General features: G+C 35.9%; 1 protein-coding gene across 1 annotated transcript; it reads right to left on the bottom strand.

Annotated features, from left to right (window-relative positions):
- Nucleotides 1–988: 988 nt before the first annotated feature.
- LOC132747652 (uncharacterized) lies at nt 989–17,043 on the bottom strand. Its single transcript, XM_060737090.1, has 4 exons — nt 16,945–17,043; nt 14,331–14,443; nt 5,700–5,800; nt 989–1,142 (listed from the first exon to the last, which is right to left on the bottom strand). The coding sequence occupies exons 2-4, from the start codon at nt 14,418–14,420 to the stop codon at nt 1,004–1,006; spliced, it is 330 nt and encodes a 109-aa protein (XP_060593073.1). The 5' UTR covers nt 14,421–14,443; nt 16,945–17,043; the 3' UTR covers nt 989–1,003.
- Nucleotides 17,044–19,892: the final 2,849 nt, after the last annotated feature.

The following is a 19,892-nucleotide window of genomic DNA, read 5'->3' as shown; positions in this document are numbered from 1 at the left end:
AGGATCAATAACTTGTGTGCAAAATCTCAGATCATTTGCAAGCTCTGTTTTTCCAGAACAACCATTTTTATTGTGAAAATTGAGCCAAAATTTTTTAAGCGTTGAAACATTTTGGACTAAAATCAGGCTAAAAATAGCATAAAAAATACAATTTTCAATTTATTTCTGAGTAAATGTCTTAAGAATATTTTTCTGTTTTTATGTGCCCTAGCTGATCTATGTAAAAAAATTAAATTTTAATTTTTCAGGCTTATCAAATTTGTACAAAAAAGTCAATGAATACAAAGTGCTCTTGAAACAAAGCTTAATGTTGCAAATATCAGCCAAAACATACTGATGGTTTCCCTCCTTCAGGTTTGTTTTTAATATAATAACTATATACAGCTACAATAGCCCAGAAAGTTCTCAAAATATAATCCAGGATTCAGTTATAATAGATGTGTACTGGTATGTTCCTTAGTTGTTATCCTCAACTGTTCTCACATTTTATTTGTCTCCATGTTCTGTGACAAATAAAACCTAACACCAGAAGTTACATATTACACCGGTACCGTTGGCCTAGTGGTTAAGGCGTCTGCCTTCAGATTGGGAGGTCGAAGGTTCGAGTCCCACAAGGAGCGTTCATGGAAGGATGAATGTTTCTCGTGGGACTCGTTCCGAAACGGCCGCTTCCTGAGCCACAAGGTAGTTAAAATGGTTTTTGATTTCTATTTGTATAGCCTCTGGCTTAGTGGTAAGAGTTGGGAGGTACATGGTATTCAAGCAAAAAGGTGTCTCGTATGTCAGAAATGGCTGACCCTTTCAGCAGGGATGACACTATAATAAACAAGACCTTTACCTTTTACACCATTACCAAAGTATTACACCAACACCGACACTCATAAAGGTGAGTAGCTAAGGATTGCCTCACAATTGGAATAGTTGAGCTAAAAACTGAACCTTTTTAATTATAAATGAGTAAAAGAAATTTCATAGATAAGTTAATTTGATATAATCAATAATGCTAAAACTTACCAGCTTGAAGACTAGTTTTGTCACCTTTCTTGATGTAACTGGAAAACACTTGCACAAATTGATTTGGATGATATTCATAAGTTTTGCCTAAATAATCATAGTGGTGAGTCACTTCACTGAAATCCTCACTGAAAACAAAATAAAAAACAAGCAATTATAGTATTGCAAGCAATCCATAAGTCCCCTAACGGTTAGAACCCCATAAACATTCTGAAGGGCCATTGGCCATTCACTAATGTTTCAATTTTTCTCTATTTTAAGTAAATTTGTTGGAAAAGTTCTTTAAAAGTGATCATAGGAAACAGTTTTTATGAACAGAAAGACAGACGGACTGAAGGACACTCTAAAGTTAATAATTTGAAACATCCCTGTTACCAAAAATATAACAATTTTAAAAGCAAAATTCTTAAAAGAGGAGATAAGTCTTGAATTAAAGATGCAATTTCATAAAAATTTTCAGCTCTTTTTGACTTATCACAAATATTGTTATATTTGCCATGTTTTAAGTCTATTTGTTGCCAAGGCAACTAATATTTTTTCAAAATAGGAAGAGCAGATAAGACATGCATAATCTCAAGACTGCTATTTACCCGTATGTCAAGTTTCATAAAAATATTTCCAGTACTTTTTTGAGTTATCACTGAATTCAGTTTATGTGTAAAATTTGCCATATTTTCAGTCTATGTGTTGCCATAGCAACCAGAACTTTCAACATAGGAAGAAAATAAAAAGATGTGTATAATCTCCAGACTGCCATCTACCCATATGTCAAGTTTAATAAAAATATTTCCAGTACTTTTTGAGTTATCACTGGATCCAGTTTGTGTAAAATTTGCCATATTTTCAGCCTATTTGTTGCCATAGCAACCAGAATTTTCAACATAAGAAGAAAAGAAAAAGACATGCATAATCTCAAGACTGCCATCTACCCATATGTCAAGTTTCATAAAAATATTTCCAGTACTTTTTGCGTTATCACTGGTTCCAGTTTATGTGTAAAATTTGCCATATTTTCAGCCTATTTGTTGCCATAGCAACCAGAATTTTCAACATAGGAAGAAAAGAAAAAGACGTGCATAATCTCCATACTGCCATCTATCCATACACCAAGTTTCATAAAAATATTTTCAGTACTTTTCAAGTTATCGCGGGATCCAGTTTTGTGGACGGACGGACTGACGGACGGACAGACAGACGGACGGAGAGACAGACGGACGGACAGACGGACGGTAAACCTTAAGTCCCCTACGGTAAACCGGTAGGGGACTAATAATTTCGTTTAGATTGTTCTATACAAAACAAGCAATTATCATAGTATTGCAAGCAATCCATAAGTCCCCTAACGGTTAGAACCCCATCAACATTCTGAAGGGCCATTGGCCATTCACTAACGTTTCAATTTTTCTATATTTTAAGTAAATTTGTTGGAAAAGTTCTTTAAAAGTGATCACAGGAAACAGTTTTTATGAACAGACAGACAGACAGACTGAAGGACACTAAAGTTAATATTTGAAACATCCCTGTTACCAAAATATAACATTTTCAAAAGCAAAATTCTTAAAGAGGAGATAACTCTTGAATTAAAGATGCAATTTCATAAAAACAAGATATGTTTGTAAAACATGTATGCCCCCTATCAGCAGCCAATTAGTCATGTGATAAGGTTATTATGCATGACGTCTGACCCAGTGATCAAACAATTAATAAGGGTTATAAAGTATCTACTGGTCATGACCTTGACCTTTGACCCCTTGACCCAAAATTCAATAGGGGTCATCTGCTGGTCACGACCAATCATCATACAAAGTTTGAAGTTCCTAGGCCTAGGCGTTTTTAGTTAATTGATCAGAAACCGTTTTTACTTACAAGGTCAATGTGACCTTGACCTTTGACCCCTTGACCCCAAAATCAATAGCGATCATTTGCTGGTCATGACTAATCACCATGCCAAGTTTGAAGTTCCTAGGCCTAAGGGTTCTTTTATTATTGATCCGAAACTGTTTTAACATACAAGGTCAATGTGACCTTGACCTTTGACCCCTTGACCCCAAAATCAATAGGGGTCATCTGCTGGTCATGACCAATCACCATGCCAAGTTTGAAGTTCTTAGGCCTAAGGGTTCTCTTATTATTGATCGGAAACCGTTTTAACATACAAGGTCAATGTGACCTTGACCTTTGACCCCAAAATCAATAGGGGTCATCTACTGGTCATGACCAATCACCATGCCAAGTTTTGAAGTTTCTAGGCCGAAGCGTTCTTTAGTTATTGATCAGAAACCGTTTTTTACTTACAAGGTCATTGTGACCTTGACCTTTGACCCCTTGATCCCCATAATCAATAGGAGTAATCTGCTGGTCATGACAAATCACCATACAAGTTTGAAGTTCCTAGGCCTAAGCGTTCTTGATTTATTGATCAGAAACCGTTTTTAACTTACAAGGTCATTGTGACCTTGACCTTTGACCCCTTGATCCCAAATCAATAGGAGTAATATGCTGGTCATGACAAATCACCATACCAAGTTTGAAGTTCCTAGGCCTAAGCGTTCTTTGAGTTATTGATCAGAAACCGTTTTTACTTAAAAGGTCAATGTGACCTTGACCTTGACCCCTTACCTAAAACTCAATAGGGTCATCTGCTGGTCATGACCAATCATCACACAAAGTTTGAAGTTCCTAGGCCTAAGCGTTTTTAGTTAATTGATCAGAAACCGTTTTTACCTACAAGGTCAATGTGACCTTGACCTTTGACCCCTTGACCCCAAAATCAATAGGTCATCTGCTGGTCATGACCAATCACCATACCAAGTTTGAAGTTCCTTAGGCATAAGGTTCTTAAGTTATTGATCCGAAAGCATTTTTACCTACAAGGTCAATGTGACCTTGACCTTTGACCCCTAGACCCCAAAAATAATAGGGGTCATCTACTGATCATGACCAATCACCATCTCAAGTTTGAAGTCCCTAGGCCTAAGGGTTCTTTCATTATGATCGGAAACCGTTTTTACCTACAAGGTCAATGTGACCTTGACCTTTGACCCCTTAACGCCAAAAATCAATAGGGGTCATCTGATTGGTCATAACCAATCACCATACCAAGTTTGAAGTTCCTAGGCCTAAGGGTTTCTTTTGTTATTGATCAGAAACCGTTTTTAATTAAAAGGTCAATGTGACCTTGACCTTTGACCCCTTGACCCCAAAATCTATACGGGTCATCTACTGATCATGACCAATAACCATACCAAGTTTGAAGTTCCTAGGCCTTAAGGTTCTTTAGTTATTGATCGGAAACCGTTTTTATGTACAAGGTCAATGTGACCTTGACCTTTGACCCCAAAATCAATAGGGGTCATTTACTGATCATGACCAATCACCATACCAAGTTTAATGTTCCTAAGCCTTAAGGTTCTTTAGGTATTGATCGGAAACCGTTTTTACCTACAAGGTCAATGTGACCTTGACCTTTGACCCCTTGACCCCAAAATCAATAGGGGTCATCTAACTGATCATGGACCAATCACCTTACCAAGTTTGAAGTTCCTAGGCCTTAAGGTTCTTTAGTTATTGATCGGAAACCGTTTTTTGCTTTTCAAGGTCAATGTGACCTTGACCTTTGACCCCTTGACCCCAAAATCAATAGGGGTCATCTACTGGTCATGACTAATCACCATACCAAGTTTGAAGTTCCTAGGCCTTAAGGTTCTTTAGGTATTGATCGGAAACTGTTTTTGCTTTCAAGGTCAATGTGACCTTGACCTTTGACCCCTTGACTCCAAAATCAATAGGGGTCATCTACTGGTCATGACCAATCACCATACCAAGTTTGAAGTTCCTAGGCCTTAAGGTTCTTTAGTTATTGATCGGAAACCATTTGGTCTACGGACCGACAGACCGACGGACCAACAAGTGCAAAGCAATATACCCCCTTTTCTTCGAAATGGGGGCATAATTATATTTTTATTTTTTTAATATATTACTATTTTGTTACATGAATAACAAGATAAAACATATTGAAGGTCAAATCAATGCGACTAGCATCTTCTTCTGCATAATTAGGCTTGGTATCACTCATTTGAATTTTTGTTAAAATCCAACCAGCAGTTTGGCCTTTAAAAGCTGGAAGAGGATGATCTACCTTAATCTCTGGCAGTCATTTTGTGAAGAAAAGTGGAACATGCCAGCAATGTGCAAAACAAGGGTTGGTACCAATCACTCCTGTAAAATTTTGCCAAAAATCCTGTCAGCAGTTTGACTCGTAAACGGCAGACAAGGATTTTCTATTTTTAGCGTTGGCCGACAGATACCCCTGGGGCTATTAATTTGAACAATCTTGGTAGAGGTCCACAAGACAATGCCTCATGCACAATATCTATGCTCTAGGCCTTTTAGTTCTGACAGTATTTTTAAATTTCTTTCTGTTATTCTTTCGGTTTTCCAAGGCAAACCAGATTTTTGCATGAAATCAAATTTTTATTAATGTTTTTGGAAGCCTTTTATCAAAGGAACAATACTGGCATGTTCGGTTGAAATTAGACTTGCGCTTTTGAAGGATAAGATTTTTTAAGTTCAATATAAAATCTATGTAACAGACAAACTTGCACGTGCACACAAACAGAGGTAAATCGCTTTATGAATCGCAATCTATGATGAGATGGCATAAAAAGCATTAAATTTTATCTCACCTGCCACAAATGAAATCCCAGTAATTCTTTAAACAGTTATTTTTAAAGATCCTGTTCTTGAAGTATCCATTATCAGATAATGTAGTCATCAGTTTCTTGACCTGTTAGAACAAAAAAGAGAAATGAGCCGTGCCATGACAAAACTAACATAATGGGTTTGCGACCAGCATGGATCTGGGCAGTCTGATCAGGATCCATGCTGTTTGCTATCAGTTTCCCTACTTGTTATAGGGTCTGTAAGCGAACAGCATGGATCCTGATCAGACTCCATAATATTGTAAACTATTAACAAAAGCAGATATAAAATTAAAATTTTAAACTGATATCACAAAGTTCATATTTCTTTCTGAAAGAGTGAATGTGTAAAAACATTACTGGTAGCTATTGCTAAGGGAAAACAACACCCAAAGAATGTGTACACAGGAGGAAAATCAATGACTCCCTGGGCAGGCCAATTTTGAGTCCCAGGGCTTTTATTTGGACAAACTTGGTAGAAACTCACAAGAAGATGTTTCATGCTAAATTTCTAAGCTCTAGATTTTTGAGGGTTTTTTTTAAGAATATTTTTAAGTTTTTAAAATATAAATAAATATAAAGAACTCCCTTGGGCAGGGCCAATTTTGACTACTGGGCGTTCATTTGAAAAACTTGGTGCACACCCATTTGAAGAGTTTTCATGGTTAATATCTAAGCTTTAGCTCTTTGGGTTTTTAAAAAAGATTTTTTAATGTTTTTACTATATACATAAAAGGAAAATCAATGATTGCCTGGGACAGAACCAATTCTGACTGTCAACAATTGGACTTCATGATAAGCATTATATATCAAAGCAGTTTTATAACCTTGGACGCCACTATGAGTGTAACAAAATTGCAGAGCATTGGATGTCTCTAATAAGCTCATTGATAAAAAAAATGTATTAAGGAATCATTTTGAAAATTATTTCACATTTAAAGTTATTTCCTATGTTTTTACTTGCACTCTTGCTCTGTAGTTTAAACTAGAACTATCACTAAATGTGATTAATACCCCCACAAGTCTGCTTCGGAAATGAGGATGTTACTAGTAACAGAATACCTAGAATGTAATAGAATTGAAACATAGAGTTATGGTTGTGGGCAATTAAAGATAATTGTGGTTCATGTATGTTACATTTCCTTTCAATGTGGTTGGCCATTGATGAAGTTTAATTGAATTACTCTGTAATAAGTCCAGAAAGACAAAGAAAAAGAACAAAGGGCAATAACTCTATAAATACTGAAGATAGAGTTATAGTTCTTGTGCACTGCACTTCCTGTTACTGTGTTTGACCATTGTATGAAGTTGTTTTGAATTCCAACCAGTACGTTTTAAGTTATGCTCAGGACAAGGAAAAGTATCAAAGGGCAGTAACTCTGTATTTTGTCAAAATGGAGTTATGGCTCTTGTGCACTGCACTTCCTTTTAATGTCCTTGACAGCTGTATGAAGTTGTACTGAATTCCAAACAGTAGTTTTCAAGTTATGCTCTGGACAAGGAAAAGTAACAAAGGGCAATAACTCTGTAATTAGTCAAGATGTAGTTATGGTTCTTGTGCACTGCACTTCCCCTAATTGTGCTTGACCATTGTATGAAGTTGTTTTGAATTCCAACCAATGGTTTCAAGTCATTGCTTGGACAAGGAAAAGTAACAAAGGGCAGTAACTCTGTAATTAGTCAAGATGGAGTTATGGTTCTTATGCACTGCACTTCCTCTCAATGTGCTTCACCATTGTATGAAGTTATAATGAATTTCCAACAATAAGTCTTCAAGTTATGGTCAGGGACAAATGAAAGCGATGGAAAAGTAACAAAGGGCAATACTCTGTAATTGTCAAGATGGAGTTATGGTTCTTGTGCACTGCACTTCCCCTTATTGTGCTTGGCATTGTATGAAGTTGTTTTGAATTCCAACCAGTAGTTTTAAAGTCATGCTCTCTGACAAGGAAAAGAAACAAAGGGCAGTAACTATGTAATAAGTCAAAATGGAGTTATGGTTCTTGTGCACTGCACTTCCTCTCAATGTGCTGGACCATTGTATGAAGTTATAATGAATTGCAACAACTTAGTCTTTCAAGTTATGGTTCTGGACAAAAGAAAGCAATGGAAAAGTAATAAAGGGCAATAACTCTGTAATTACTTTAGATAGAGTTATGGTTCTTATGCACTGCACTTCCTCTCAATGTGCTTGACCATTGTATGAATTATATTGAATTCCAAACCATAAGTCTTCAAGTTATGGTCCGGACAAAAAAAAAAAGGCAATGGAAAAGCAACAAAAGGGCAATAATTCTGTAATTACTTTAGATAGAGTTATGGTTTTTGTGCACTGCACTTCCTTATTGTGTTTGCAAATTGTATAGAAGTTGTTTTGAATTCCCCAACCAGTAGTTTTTCAAATTTATGCCCCGGACAAGAAAGTAACAAAGAGCAATAAACTTCTGTAATTAGTCAGATAGAGTTATGGTTCTTGTTGCACTGCACTTCCCCTTATTGTGTTTTGACCATTGTATGAAGTTGTTTTGAATTCAACCAGTAGTTTTAAAGTCATGCTCTGGGCAAGGAAAAGAAACAAAGGGCAGTAACTCTCTAATAGTTCAAGATGGAGTTTATGGTTCTTGTGCACTGCACTTCCTCTCAATTTGTGCTTGACCATTGTATGAAGTTCTATTGAATTCAAACCATAAGTCTTCAAGTTATGGTCCGGACAAAAAAAAAAGAAGGCAATGGAAAGCAACAAAGGGCAATAATTCTGTAATTACTTTAGATAGATTATGGTTCTTGTGCACTGCACTTTCCCTTATTGTGATTTGACAATTGTATGAAGTTGTTTTGAATTCCAACCAGTAGTTTTCAAGTTATGCCACGGACAAGGAAAAGTAACAAAGGGCAATAACTCTGTAATTAGTCAAGATAGAGTTATGGTTCTTGTGCACTGCACTTCCCCTTATTGTGTTTGACCATTGTATGAAGTTGTTTTGAATTCCAACCAGTAGTTTTAAAGTCATGCTCTGGGCAAGGAAAAGAAACAAAGGGTAGTAACTCTCTAATAAGTCAAGATGGAGTTATGGTTCTTGTGCACTGCACTTCCTCTCAATGTGCTTGACCATTGTATGAAGTTATATTGAATTCCAACCATAAGTCTTCAAGTAATGGTCAGGACAAAAAAAAAGAAGGCAATGGAAAAGCAACAAAGGGCAATAATTCTGTAATTACTTTAGATAGAGTTATGGTTCTTGTGCACTGCACTTTCCCTTATTGTGCTTGACAATTGTATGAAGTTGTTTTGAATTCCAACCAGTAGTTTTCAAGTTATGCCCCGGACAAGGAAAAGAAACAAAGGGCAATAACTCTGTAATTAGTCAAGATAGAGTTATGGTTCTTGTGCACTGCACTTCCTCTCAATGTGCTTGACCATTGTATGTAGTTATATTGAATTCCAACCATTAGTTTTCAAGTTATGCTCAGGACAAGGAAAATGCAACGGACGTCTGGACCGACCAACCGACCAACCAACCGACCGACCGACCACCGGGTGACTCCTATATACCCCCCCAAACTTCGTTTTTGGGGGTATAATTATTACTCCGATTTTACGTATAATTTGTTCTATTTTTTTTTGCTCATGAGTTTGACTCATAAAACTGTCTTTGGCTGTTTGTTGTAATTAAACTTCAATGTGAATGCTTTCAACATAACATGTGTGCTTTATATGATTAACTCGTATACTACATGTATTTGTTATTTGGTTGGGGCCATCTACATTATCAGTTGTTCTCAAAGTCCATCTGTAGTCAATGCTTAGCTCCATCAAAATAAACTAGACCTATCACTGAAGGTGATTAATACCCCCACCAGCAACTTTGACTTTTTGAAAAATAAGTAGTCTGAAGAAAAATTTGAACACAAACTACCAACCTGCACAAAGAAATATTTCAATTAATTGTAATCCAAACTGGAGTCTCCAAATAAGCTTGCTTTTCACAAAGTTTGATTACAATACCTCATTCCTAACTCTAGTTATTGTCCGGAAACCATATTTCTATTTATAGTAACACTGTAACGGTGATCTTGACCCTAGCGGGTCCAAATGCAATACCAACCCAGGTCTTCATATAAGCTTGCTATACACCAAGTTTGATTACAATATCTCATTCCTAACTCAAGTTATTGTCCAGAAACCATTTTTCTATTTTTAGTAATGGTGACCTTGACCCCAGGGGGTCCAAATGCAATACCAACCAAGGTCTTTATATAAGCTTGCTATACACCAAGTTTGATACCTAACTGTAGTTATTGTCCGGAAACCATTAAATAAAGGTGACCTTGACCACAAGGGGTCCAAATGCAACACCAACCCAGGTCTTCATATAAGCTTGCTTTACACAAAGTTTGATAACAATATCTCATTCCTAACTCTTAGTTATTGTCCGTAAACCATTTTTCTATTTTTAGTAACGGTGACCTTGACCTTGACCCCAGGGGGTCCAAATGCAATACCAACCCAGGTCTTCATGTGAGCTTGCTATACACCAAGTTTGATAACAATATCTCATTCCTAGCTCTAGTTATTGTCCGGAAACCATTTTTCTATTTTTAGTAACGGTGACCTTGACCCCAGTGGGTCCAAATGCAATACCAACCCAGGTCTTCATTTAAGGTTTCTATACACCAAGTTTGATTACAATATCTCATTCCTAACTCTAGTTATTGTCCGGAAACCATTTTTCTATTTTTAGTAATGGTGACCTTGACCCCAGGGGGTCCAAATGCAATACCAACCGAGGTCTTCATATCAGCTTGCTTTACACCAAGTTTGATAACAATTTCTCATTCCTAACTCTAGTAATTGTCTGAAAACCATTTTTCTATTTTTAGTAATGGTGACCTTGACCTTGACCCCAGGGGGTCCAAATGCAATACCAACCGGAGTTTCCACATAAGGTTGCTATATACCAAGTTTGATTACAATACCTCATTCCAAACTCTAGCAATCGTCCGGAAACCATGATGTGGACCGACCGACGGACCGACCAACCGACAAGCTGACTCCTACATACCCCCCCTAAACTTCGTTTGTGGGGGTATAATAAAACTAGAACTATCACTAAATGTGATTAATACCCCTGCAAGACTGCTTTGGAAATGAGGATGTTACAAGTACAAAATTCCTTGTAAAAGAATTGAAATAGAGTTATGGTTGTGGGCAATTAAAGATAGTTGTTGTTCTTGTATGTTGCATTTCCTTTCAATGTGGTTGGCCATTGATGAAGTTTTATTGAATTAATAAGTCCAGAAAGACAAGGAAAAGGAACAAAGGGCAATAACTCTATAAATACTGAAGATGGGGTTTTGGTTATTGTACACTGCACTTCCTCTCATTGCACTTGACCATTGTATGAAGTTGTATTGAATTCCAACTACAAGTTTCCAAGTTATGCACAGGACAAAAGAGTAACAAAGGGCCATAACTGTAATTAGTCCAAAAGAATTATGGTTCTTGTGCACTGCACTTCATCTCACTGCCCTTGACCATTGTATAAAAATTTATTGAATTCCAACCATTAATTTTCAAGTTATGCACTGGACAATAAAAAGTAACAAAGGGAAAAAGCTTTGAAATGAGTCAAGAAAGAGTTATGATTTCTGTACACTGCGCTTCCTCTCAATATACTTGACCATTGTATGAAATAGTATTGAATTCCAACTAGAAGTTTGCAAGTTATGCTCTGGACAAGGAACAAGAGGGCCATGATGGCCCTGAGGTCGCTCACCTGTATATAGGCCCCCAGAGCGGGGCCAGTTTAAACCCCAGGGCTTTTATTTGAACAAACTTGGAATACACCCATAAGAAGATGTTTCATGATGTTAAGTTTTTACTACACACATATAATGAAAAACAATGACCTCTGCACACCTTCCTCCCTCTCCTTGCCCCCCCACCCGGCAGGGCCAATTTTAACCCAAGGGCTTTTATTTGAACAAACTTGGTAGACACCCACAAGAAGATGTTTCATGTTAAACATCTTACCTCTAGCTCATTGGGCTTTTTAAAAGAAGATTTTTTAAGTTTTTACTATACACATATAATTAAAAACAATGCCACCTCTGGGGTGGGGCCAGTTTTGACCCAAGGGCTTTTATTTGAACACATTTGTAGACACTTACTAGAAGATGTTTCATGCTTAATATCTAAACTCTAGCTATTTGGGTTTTTTCAAAGAAGATTTTTTTAAGTTTTTGCCATACACATATAAGGAAAATCAATGACCCTCGGGGCGGGGCCAATTTTGACCCCAGGGCTTTTATTTGAACAAACTTTGTAGACACTCACTAGAAGATGTTTCATGCTTAATATCTAAACCATAGCTATTTGGGTTTTTTTCAAAGAAGATTTTTTAAGTTTTTGCTACAAACATATAAGGAAAATCAATGACCCCCTGGGGCAGGGCCAATTTTGGTGGTTTATGAGGAGATGTCATTTAAAGTAAAAGTTTACGGACAGACGGACACCGGACAAAAAGCGATCACAAAAGCTCACCCTGTCACTGTGTGACAGGTGAGCTAAAAAGCAATGGAAAAGTAACATTAGGGCAATAACTCTATAATTACTCTGGACAGAGTTATTGTTCTTGTGTACTGCATTTCCTCTTATTGTTTTTGATCATTGTATGAAACTGTTTTGTATTCCAACCAGTACTTTTAAGTTATGCTCCAAACAAGGAAAAGTAACAAAGGGCAATAACTCTGTAATTTTTCAAAATGGAGTTATGGTTCTTGTGCACTGCACTTCCTCTCAATGTGCTTGACCATTGTATGAAATTATATTGAATTTCAACCATTTGTCTTCAAGTTATGGTCCAGACAAAACAAGCAATGGAAAAGTAACAAAGGGCAATAACTCTGTAATTAGTCGAGATGGAGTTAGTTCTTGTGCACTGCACTTCCCCTTATTGTGCTTGACAATTGTATGAAGTTGTTTTGAATTCCAACCAGTAGTTTTCAAGTTATGCTACAGACAAGGAAAAGTAACTAAGTGCAATAACTCTGTAATTAGTCAAGATGGAGTTATGGTTCTTGTGCACTGCACTTCCTCTCAATGTTGCTTGACCATTGTATGAAGTTATATTGAATTCTTCAAGTTATGCTCCAGACAAGGAAAATGCAACGGACCAATATACCCCCCCCCCCCCAAACTTCGTTTCGAGGGTATAATTACAGTTATCACTAAAGGTGATTAATACCCCCTACAGCAACATTGACTTTGAAGAAAAGTTTGAACTGAACCTAAAGTAAATGAAGTATCAAAAGTGTACAAAGAATTATTTCAATGAATTCATTATTGCAATACCAACCAGGGTCTGTTTGTTTTATTGTTTCATTTTACACCTTTTCCCAACAATATTTCAGTCATATAGGCGGGTACTTTCTTAACCATCGTTCCTGGAAAGTTACACCAGTACTAAACTACCTTCCACTGTGCTAAAACTACCAAAGCATCTCCCGGGGATCGAACCCGAGACATAACTGGATTAGAAGACATCGATTCTAACCCCTCAACCAAGGAGGCCGTTTCAACCAGGATCTTCATATAAGCTTGCTATACACCTAGTTTGATTACAATACCTCATTCCTAACTCTAGTTATTGTCCGGCAACCATTTTCTATTTTTAGTAACAGTGACCTTGACCCTATGAGGTCCAAATGCAATACCAACCGAGGTCTTCATATAAGCTCGCTATTTTCACCAAGTTTGAGTGCAATATCTCATTCATAACTCTAGTTATTGTCCGAAAACCATTTTTCTATATTTAGTAATGGTGACCTTGACCCTAGATGGTCCAAATGCAATACCAGCTGGGGTCTTCGTATAAGCTTGCTGTTTATTACAATATCTCATTATTGTCCGGAAACCTTTTTTTCTATTTTAAGTAACAGTGACCTTTAACCCAGGGGATCCAATTGCAATATCAATAGGGATCTTCATATAAGCTTGCTATACCCCAAGTTTGATTACAATATCTCATTCCTAACATTAGTTATTGTCCAGAAACCATTTTTCTATTTTTAGTACCAGTGATCTAAACCTTGAACCTTGGGATCAAAATGCAATACCACCTGGGGTCTTCATATAAGCTTGCTATACACCAAGTTTGATAACAATATCTCATTCCTAACTGTAGTGTTTGTCTAAAAACAATTTTTCTATTTTCTATAACAGTGACGTTGACCCCAGTGGGTCCAAATGCAATACCAACCGGGTCTCCAAAATAAGGTTGCTATATACCAAGTATGATTGCAATGCCTCATTCCAAACTCTAATTATTGTCCGTAAACCATGATGTGGACCGACCGACCAACAAGCTGACTCCTATAAACCCCCCTTAACTTCCTTTGTGGGGGTATAATTACAACACCTCCAGAGTGGTTGGAAGGTCCGAGTGTTACACTATAAAAATTCACTAATGATCAAACTTGGCCAAACAAATGTGGCAGTTTCTATTGTTCCCATTTCAAGATGATTTAACCTGAAAATAATAGCTAAAGAAAGAAAGCCTTTATTAAAAACCAACCTTAATTCCTATTATAATTTATAAAGGTTGATTTACTTACTTTCTTTATATTTTCTGGTGTTGGTTCCAGGTTGAGCCATGCTTTTTTTCCAGATTCTCCATCTTGAAGAAAGGGAAAGTTGAATGTCATCCCTTTTATCAGCTTTGTAGCATCTAAAACAAACAAGAATATGGTTGGAAATGACTGATCCTCCCAAAAGTAGCATATAACTAGAACTGCAACTGTCTTGGCGTGAATACCCCCGCATACCACTTTGTCAGAATCAACAGTGGCCATTTAGAGCTCAAGGACAACCTCCCTGCCAAATGATGAAATCTGAGGTAAGTAAGCCAGTGCATTGCTTAGTTATGTATTCTACATGCTTCAAATGTGAAAATGTCAAAATCAATACACTGAGGACCTTAAGCATTTGAGCAGACAAGCTTGAAGTAAAAACCCCTGTGACCTTGATCTTTGACAAAGTCACCTAAAAATCAATATAGGTCATCTATTAGTCATAAACAACCTCAATACCAAATATGAAGACTGTTGACCAAAGCCTTCTTAAGCAATTGAGCCAACAAGCTTTGTTAGGTCAAGGTCCCTGTCACCTTTGACCCAGTAAACTCAAAGTCAATAGGGGTCATCTAATAATCATAAACAAACTCAATACCAAATATGAAAACTGGGTCAGAGGATTCTTAAGTTAATGGGCGGACAAGCTTTTTTTTTTAGTGAAGGCCCATGTGACCTTGACCTTTGACCTCAAAATCAATAGGGGTCATCTAATAATCATGACTAACCTCCATGCCATATATGAAGACAGTGTGTCAAAGGAATATTAAGTTATTAGGCGGACAAGCTTTATTAGTAAAGGCCTGTCTGACCTTGACCTTTGACCCCATGACCTCAAAATCAATAGGGGTCATCTACTCATCAAGACTAACCTCCATACAAAATATTAAGACTGTGGGTCAAAGGAAACTTAAGTTATTATGCGGACAAGCTATTTCATTCAAGGCCTGTCTGACCTTGACCTATAACCCGGTGACCTCAAAATCAATATGGGTCATCTTCTCATAGTGACTAACCTCCATGCCAAATATGAAAACTGTGGGTCAAAGGAATCTTAAGTTATTGGGCGGACAGGCTTTTTTCAGTCAAGACCCATGTGACCTTGACCTTTGACCCAGTGACCTCAAAATCAAAAGGGGTCATCTACTCATTGTGACTAACCTCCATGCCAAATATGAAGACTGTGGGTCAAAGGAATCTTAAGTTATTAGAAGGACAAGCTTTTTTCAGTCAAGACCCCTGTGACCTTGACCTTTGACCCAGTGACCTCAAAGTCAATAGGGGTCATCTACTCATCATGACTAACCTCCATGCCAAATATGAAGACTGTGGGCCAAAGGAATCTTATAAGTTATTGGGCGGACGGGCTTTTTCAGTAAAAGCCCCTGTGACCTTGACCTTTGACCTCAAAATCAATAGGGGTCATCTACTCATCATGACTAACCTCCATGCCAAATATGAAGACTGTGGGTCAAAGGAATCTTAAGTTATTAAGCAGACAAGCTTTTTTCAGTAAAGGTCCCTGTGACCTTGACCTTTGACCCAGTGACCTCAAAATCAATAATGGTCATCTACTTATCATGACTAACCTCCATGCTAAATATGAAGACTGTGGGTCAAAGGGATCTTAAGTTATTGGGCGGACAAGCTTTTTCTAGTCAAGGCCCCTGTGACCTTGACCTTCCCCCAGTGACCTAAAATCAATAGGGGTCATCTACTTATCATGATTAACCCTCATGCCAAATATAAAGAATGTGGGTCAAAGGGATCTTAAGTTAATGGGCTGACAAGGAAAAACCGATGGACGGACGAGGATACGGACGGACTGACAAGCTGATTCCAGTATACCCCCCTCACAACGTATAATAAGGGAGAATGTGAGGGAAAAACAAGAGGTGAAGAAGCAAATTAAAGATAACTAGAACTGTGTCTAAAAGACACGGATGCCCCCACTGACAACATATATATGGTATATAGTGAAAAAATCAACAAAGGGCCATAATTCTGTTAAATTTGGTTTCAGCAAAAATTCCTTCCTTTACTATCATCTACACATTAAGGTTGTTCATCCCTAGAAGTTTAAGCAAAATCTGCCATCCGGTTTAAGAGGAGTTGCGTTCACAAAATGACTATATGGTATATAGTCAAAAAATCAACAAAGGGCAATAATTCTGTTAAATTTTGTCGCAGCAAAAATTCCTTCCTTTACTGCCATCTACACATTAAGGTTGTTCATCCCTGGAAGTTAAAGCAAAATCTGCCATCTGGTTTAAGAGGAGTTGCGTTCACAAAATTTCTACATAGTATATAGTGAAAAATCAACAAAGGGCCATAATTCTGTTAAATTTGGTTGCAGTGAAAATTTTCTTCCTTTACTACCATCTACACATTAAGGTTGTTCATCCCTGGAAGTTTAAGCAAAACCTGCAATCCGGTTTAAGAGGAATGGCGTTCACAAGATTTCGGGACGTACAGACAGACAGACGGACGGAAGGACAAGTGCAACGCTATATGCTCCCCACTTAGCGGGGGCATAATCATTGAGATTGGTTATAAACTTACAAAAGCCAAAATAAATACAAACATACATTAACCATACCTTCCAATCTTCCATTTTCACAAAGTGTCTGAAAAAGTTTCACTGTGATATCAAAATTAGGGACTGCGAATGGACCACTGAAAAATAAAAAAAATAAAACAATATTCTAAGTCAGTTTGAATCCTTAGAAGTGAAACTACATTTAGTTCTTTACAGGTATATTGATTAATCAAAGTTTAAGTTTCTTGTTTGTTTGATGGATTTTTGTCACACACTTTGCACACTTTGCAGTTTTACTGGTATAATTTTACTGATATTTGCCATGTAATATCACTCTCCTTCTGGACAAAAAAGCAGAAATTGGTTCCAGTACTTTTCAATATAACATTTCTCCAAGGATTTTAGTTATTTAATATGTTTTCATCTGCATTCATATATATTTTAGCTACTGTAAAATTATACATTATAATTCCACAAGAAAACATCATATCATAATTGGCTGTTTTATTTCAATTAACAACTGATATGAAAAAAAATGCATATGAAAGCAGGATACATGTACTTGATACATGTATAAGGCCAAAATAAAAAATATGTCTGGTTCAGGGAACCCGACCGACCCTATTTTTTTACCGCCGACCCTAAACTTTTTTTTTGATTTTCGGTACGAAAATTTTTGGGTACGAAAATTACAAATATGAAAATTTTGTTTTACGATGCCTGTTCAAATAGCCGATGAGTAACAATCTTAAAATAATCAAAAAATATTTAATCTTATATGATTCAAAATCAACAACAAGTTAGAATTGTGAATGTTTCTGCAGGAAACAGACAATTTTCAATTGTCACATTATATTTTCGCGTGCCCCTTTTTATAATTAAAAAAAATCGTAACCAAGGGAGATATGTTTTGTTAAAATGGGTGTAATAAAACACTTAAAATATAGTTAAAAAGGAATTAAATTAACTATTAGTTGAGATTGAGCCATTACCAGTATGTGTTTGTAACATACAATGAAATATTTTCTTTTTTTTAAAGGTAGGGGGGTGTAAGGTCTGATGATGTATGTTTTTTAAATTATATTTCAAATCTTTTCAATCACTTTTATTGTACAGTGTTTTCCATTTGGGACATATTACCATTTTCCTGAATAAGCTTTTTCTCTGTTCAAACTCTGTCTCCCCAACCCCTTACTCTGCTATACATCATATTTGTCAACTGCATATAAGTGCAGCAAAGATGGCTTAACATATTTAATTATCTCAAAATCAGTAGCAAACTCCAGGAAATAATGTACCAAAATACAAAATATCAAAACAAGTCACTGATTTTAAAAGGGAGACTATCAAGCTTAACATCAACAAGAGCCACCGCCGGGCGGGGGCAACGCTCGACTTTTTACTTTTTCTAAACGCAAACATAGAAAGGTTTGAACATATACTGACATTTCCTTTTTATAAATTTAGTTGGTCTGTCTTGTCACATTAGTTTTGTTTATATATTTTGTATATATATGAATAGAAACATTAAGCATATTTCTAAAAAAAAAGCAAACAGTACCCCAATTTCTTAAAATAGCAACATGACGCCAATTTCTAAAAATAGAAAAAAAAATGACGCAATTTCTAAAAAAGTAAAAAAATTGACATAACTTCTAAAAATAAAAAAATGACGCAATTTCTAAAAATAGCAACAATGACGCAATTTCTAAAAATAGAAAAAATGACGCAATTTCTAAAAATAGAAAAAATGACGCAATTTCTAAAAATAGCAACAATGCAGCAATTTCTAACAATAGAAAAAGTGACGCAATTTCTAAAAAATAGAAACAATGACGCAATTTATATATATATATTAGTGTGTGTATATATATATAACATGCATATATATATATATGCATGTATATATATCGATGGCTGAACGCAACACTGGTCTAACTTGATTTTTTTTCAAAAATGACTTTTTTGCATTTTTTAGTCTATTTGCATGAAATACATCAGTAAATAAAATATTAGAAATATTTGTGAAATTTTATGGGTTTTATTTACCACTTGGCATTTTGCTCTATCTCAAATGTGATTATAACTTAAATGCAACAGAGAGCTAACTTAAGTTAGAACTGTGTTGCATTAATGGAAATTTACTTATTGGATGATAACACTGAACTAACTCTAGTTTAGCACAGTGTTGCTGTTAAATTTAATACAAGAAAAAAATCAGTATTGTTATATTTGCAGATATTAAGTTAGGTCTGGCATATTCATAAATACTTATTTCTACATTTTACCCAATTTTTGTTGCCAAAATTGCAGAATTGTAAATTCAAGGCTCTTAATTAATTCTATTTTGTTTTCAAGGAACATTTATAAGTTTAAATTTGCTATATTATCTCTACATAGTCATATAAGATGAAATAAAAAATAATAGTAAATTAACCTTTCAAAAAGTTTTATCATAATATTCAAATCATATAATTCACTGTTTGATGAAAATTATTTACAAGACAATTTGTGTTGTTTTTTGTTGTCGTTGTTTTTAATCATAGTGATCTATTAATACTGATGAAACAAGATATTCCACCCTTTAAAATTTCAAGATTTTATAATTATTTAATACAATTTGCTCCTAATTCTTAAAGGGACTCCAATTTTGGCATCATGGGACTTAAAATATATTTTTGAGATTTATGTACACCCCAATTTGATGACGGTCAGGACAAATAACTTGTTGGGTGTTTAAAAACTTTCAGATTATTTGCTAAGTTTTTTCCAGGCAATTTTATGTGAACTAAAAAATTACCTGTTATTGAAAAAGCTAATGCAGCTTTGAACTCAAATTAGATTCTAATAGAACCATGATAAAAATTTTAATTTCATGTTTAAGTATAATTTCTTTATATCTCTTGTGTATCTCTTTGTTTATGTGGCCCGAGTTGATTCATTTCATAAATTCAAATCTTAAGTTTTTTATGCTTTTGTACCACAGTGCAGTTTCTTTAAGTATCTGT

Source organism: Ruditapes philippinarum, unplaced genomic scaffold (genome assembly GCF_026571515.1).
Source record: "Ruditapes philippinarum isolate M1 unplaced genomic scaffold, ASM2657151v2 ctg20592_1_1_1_1, whole genome shotgun sequence".
Taxonomy (NCBI): domain Eukaryota; kingdom Metazoa; phylum Mollusca; class Bivalvia; order Venerida; family Veneridae; genus Ruditapes; species Ruditapes philippinarum.
Note: the sequence above shows the minus strand (reverse complement) of the source record. Positions and strands in the feature narration are given on the sequence as shown.

Excerpts from the sequence above, each read along its gene's own strand:
- LOC132747652 (XM_060737090.1), bottom strand. The coding sequence starts at position 14,420 with ATGACATTCAACTTTCCCTTTCTTCAAGATGGAGAATCTGGAAAAAAA. Across the intron at positions 5,801-14,330 it reads CACCAGAAAATATAAAGAAA|GTCAAGAAACTGATGACTAC; the intron begins GTAAGTAAATCA and ends TTGTTCTAACAG. Across the intron at positions 1,143-5,699 it reads TGGGATTTCATTTGTGGCAG|TGAGGATTTCAGTGAAGTGA; the intron begins GTGAGATAAAAT and ends TTTTGTTTTCAG.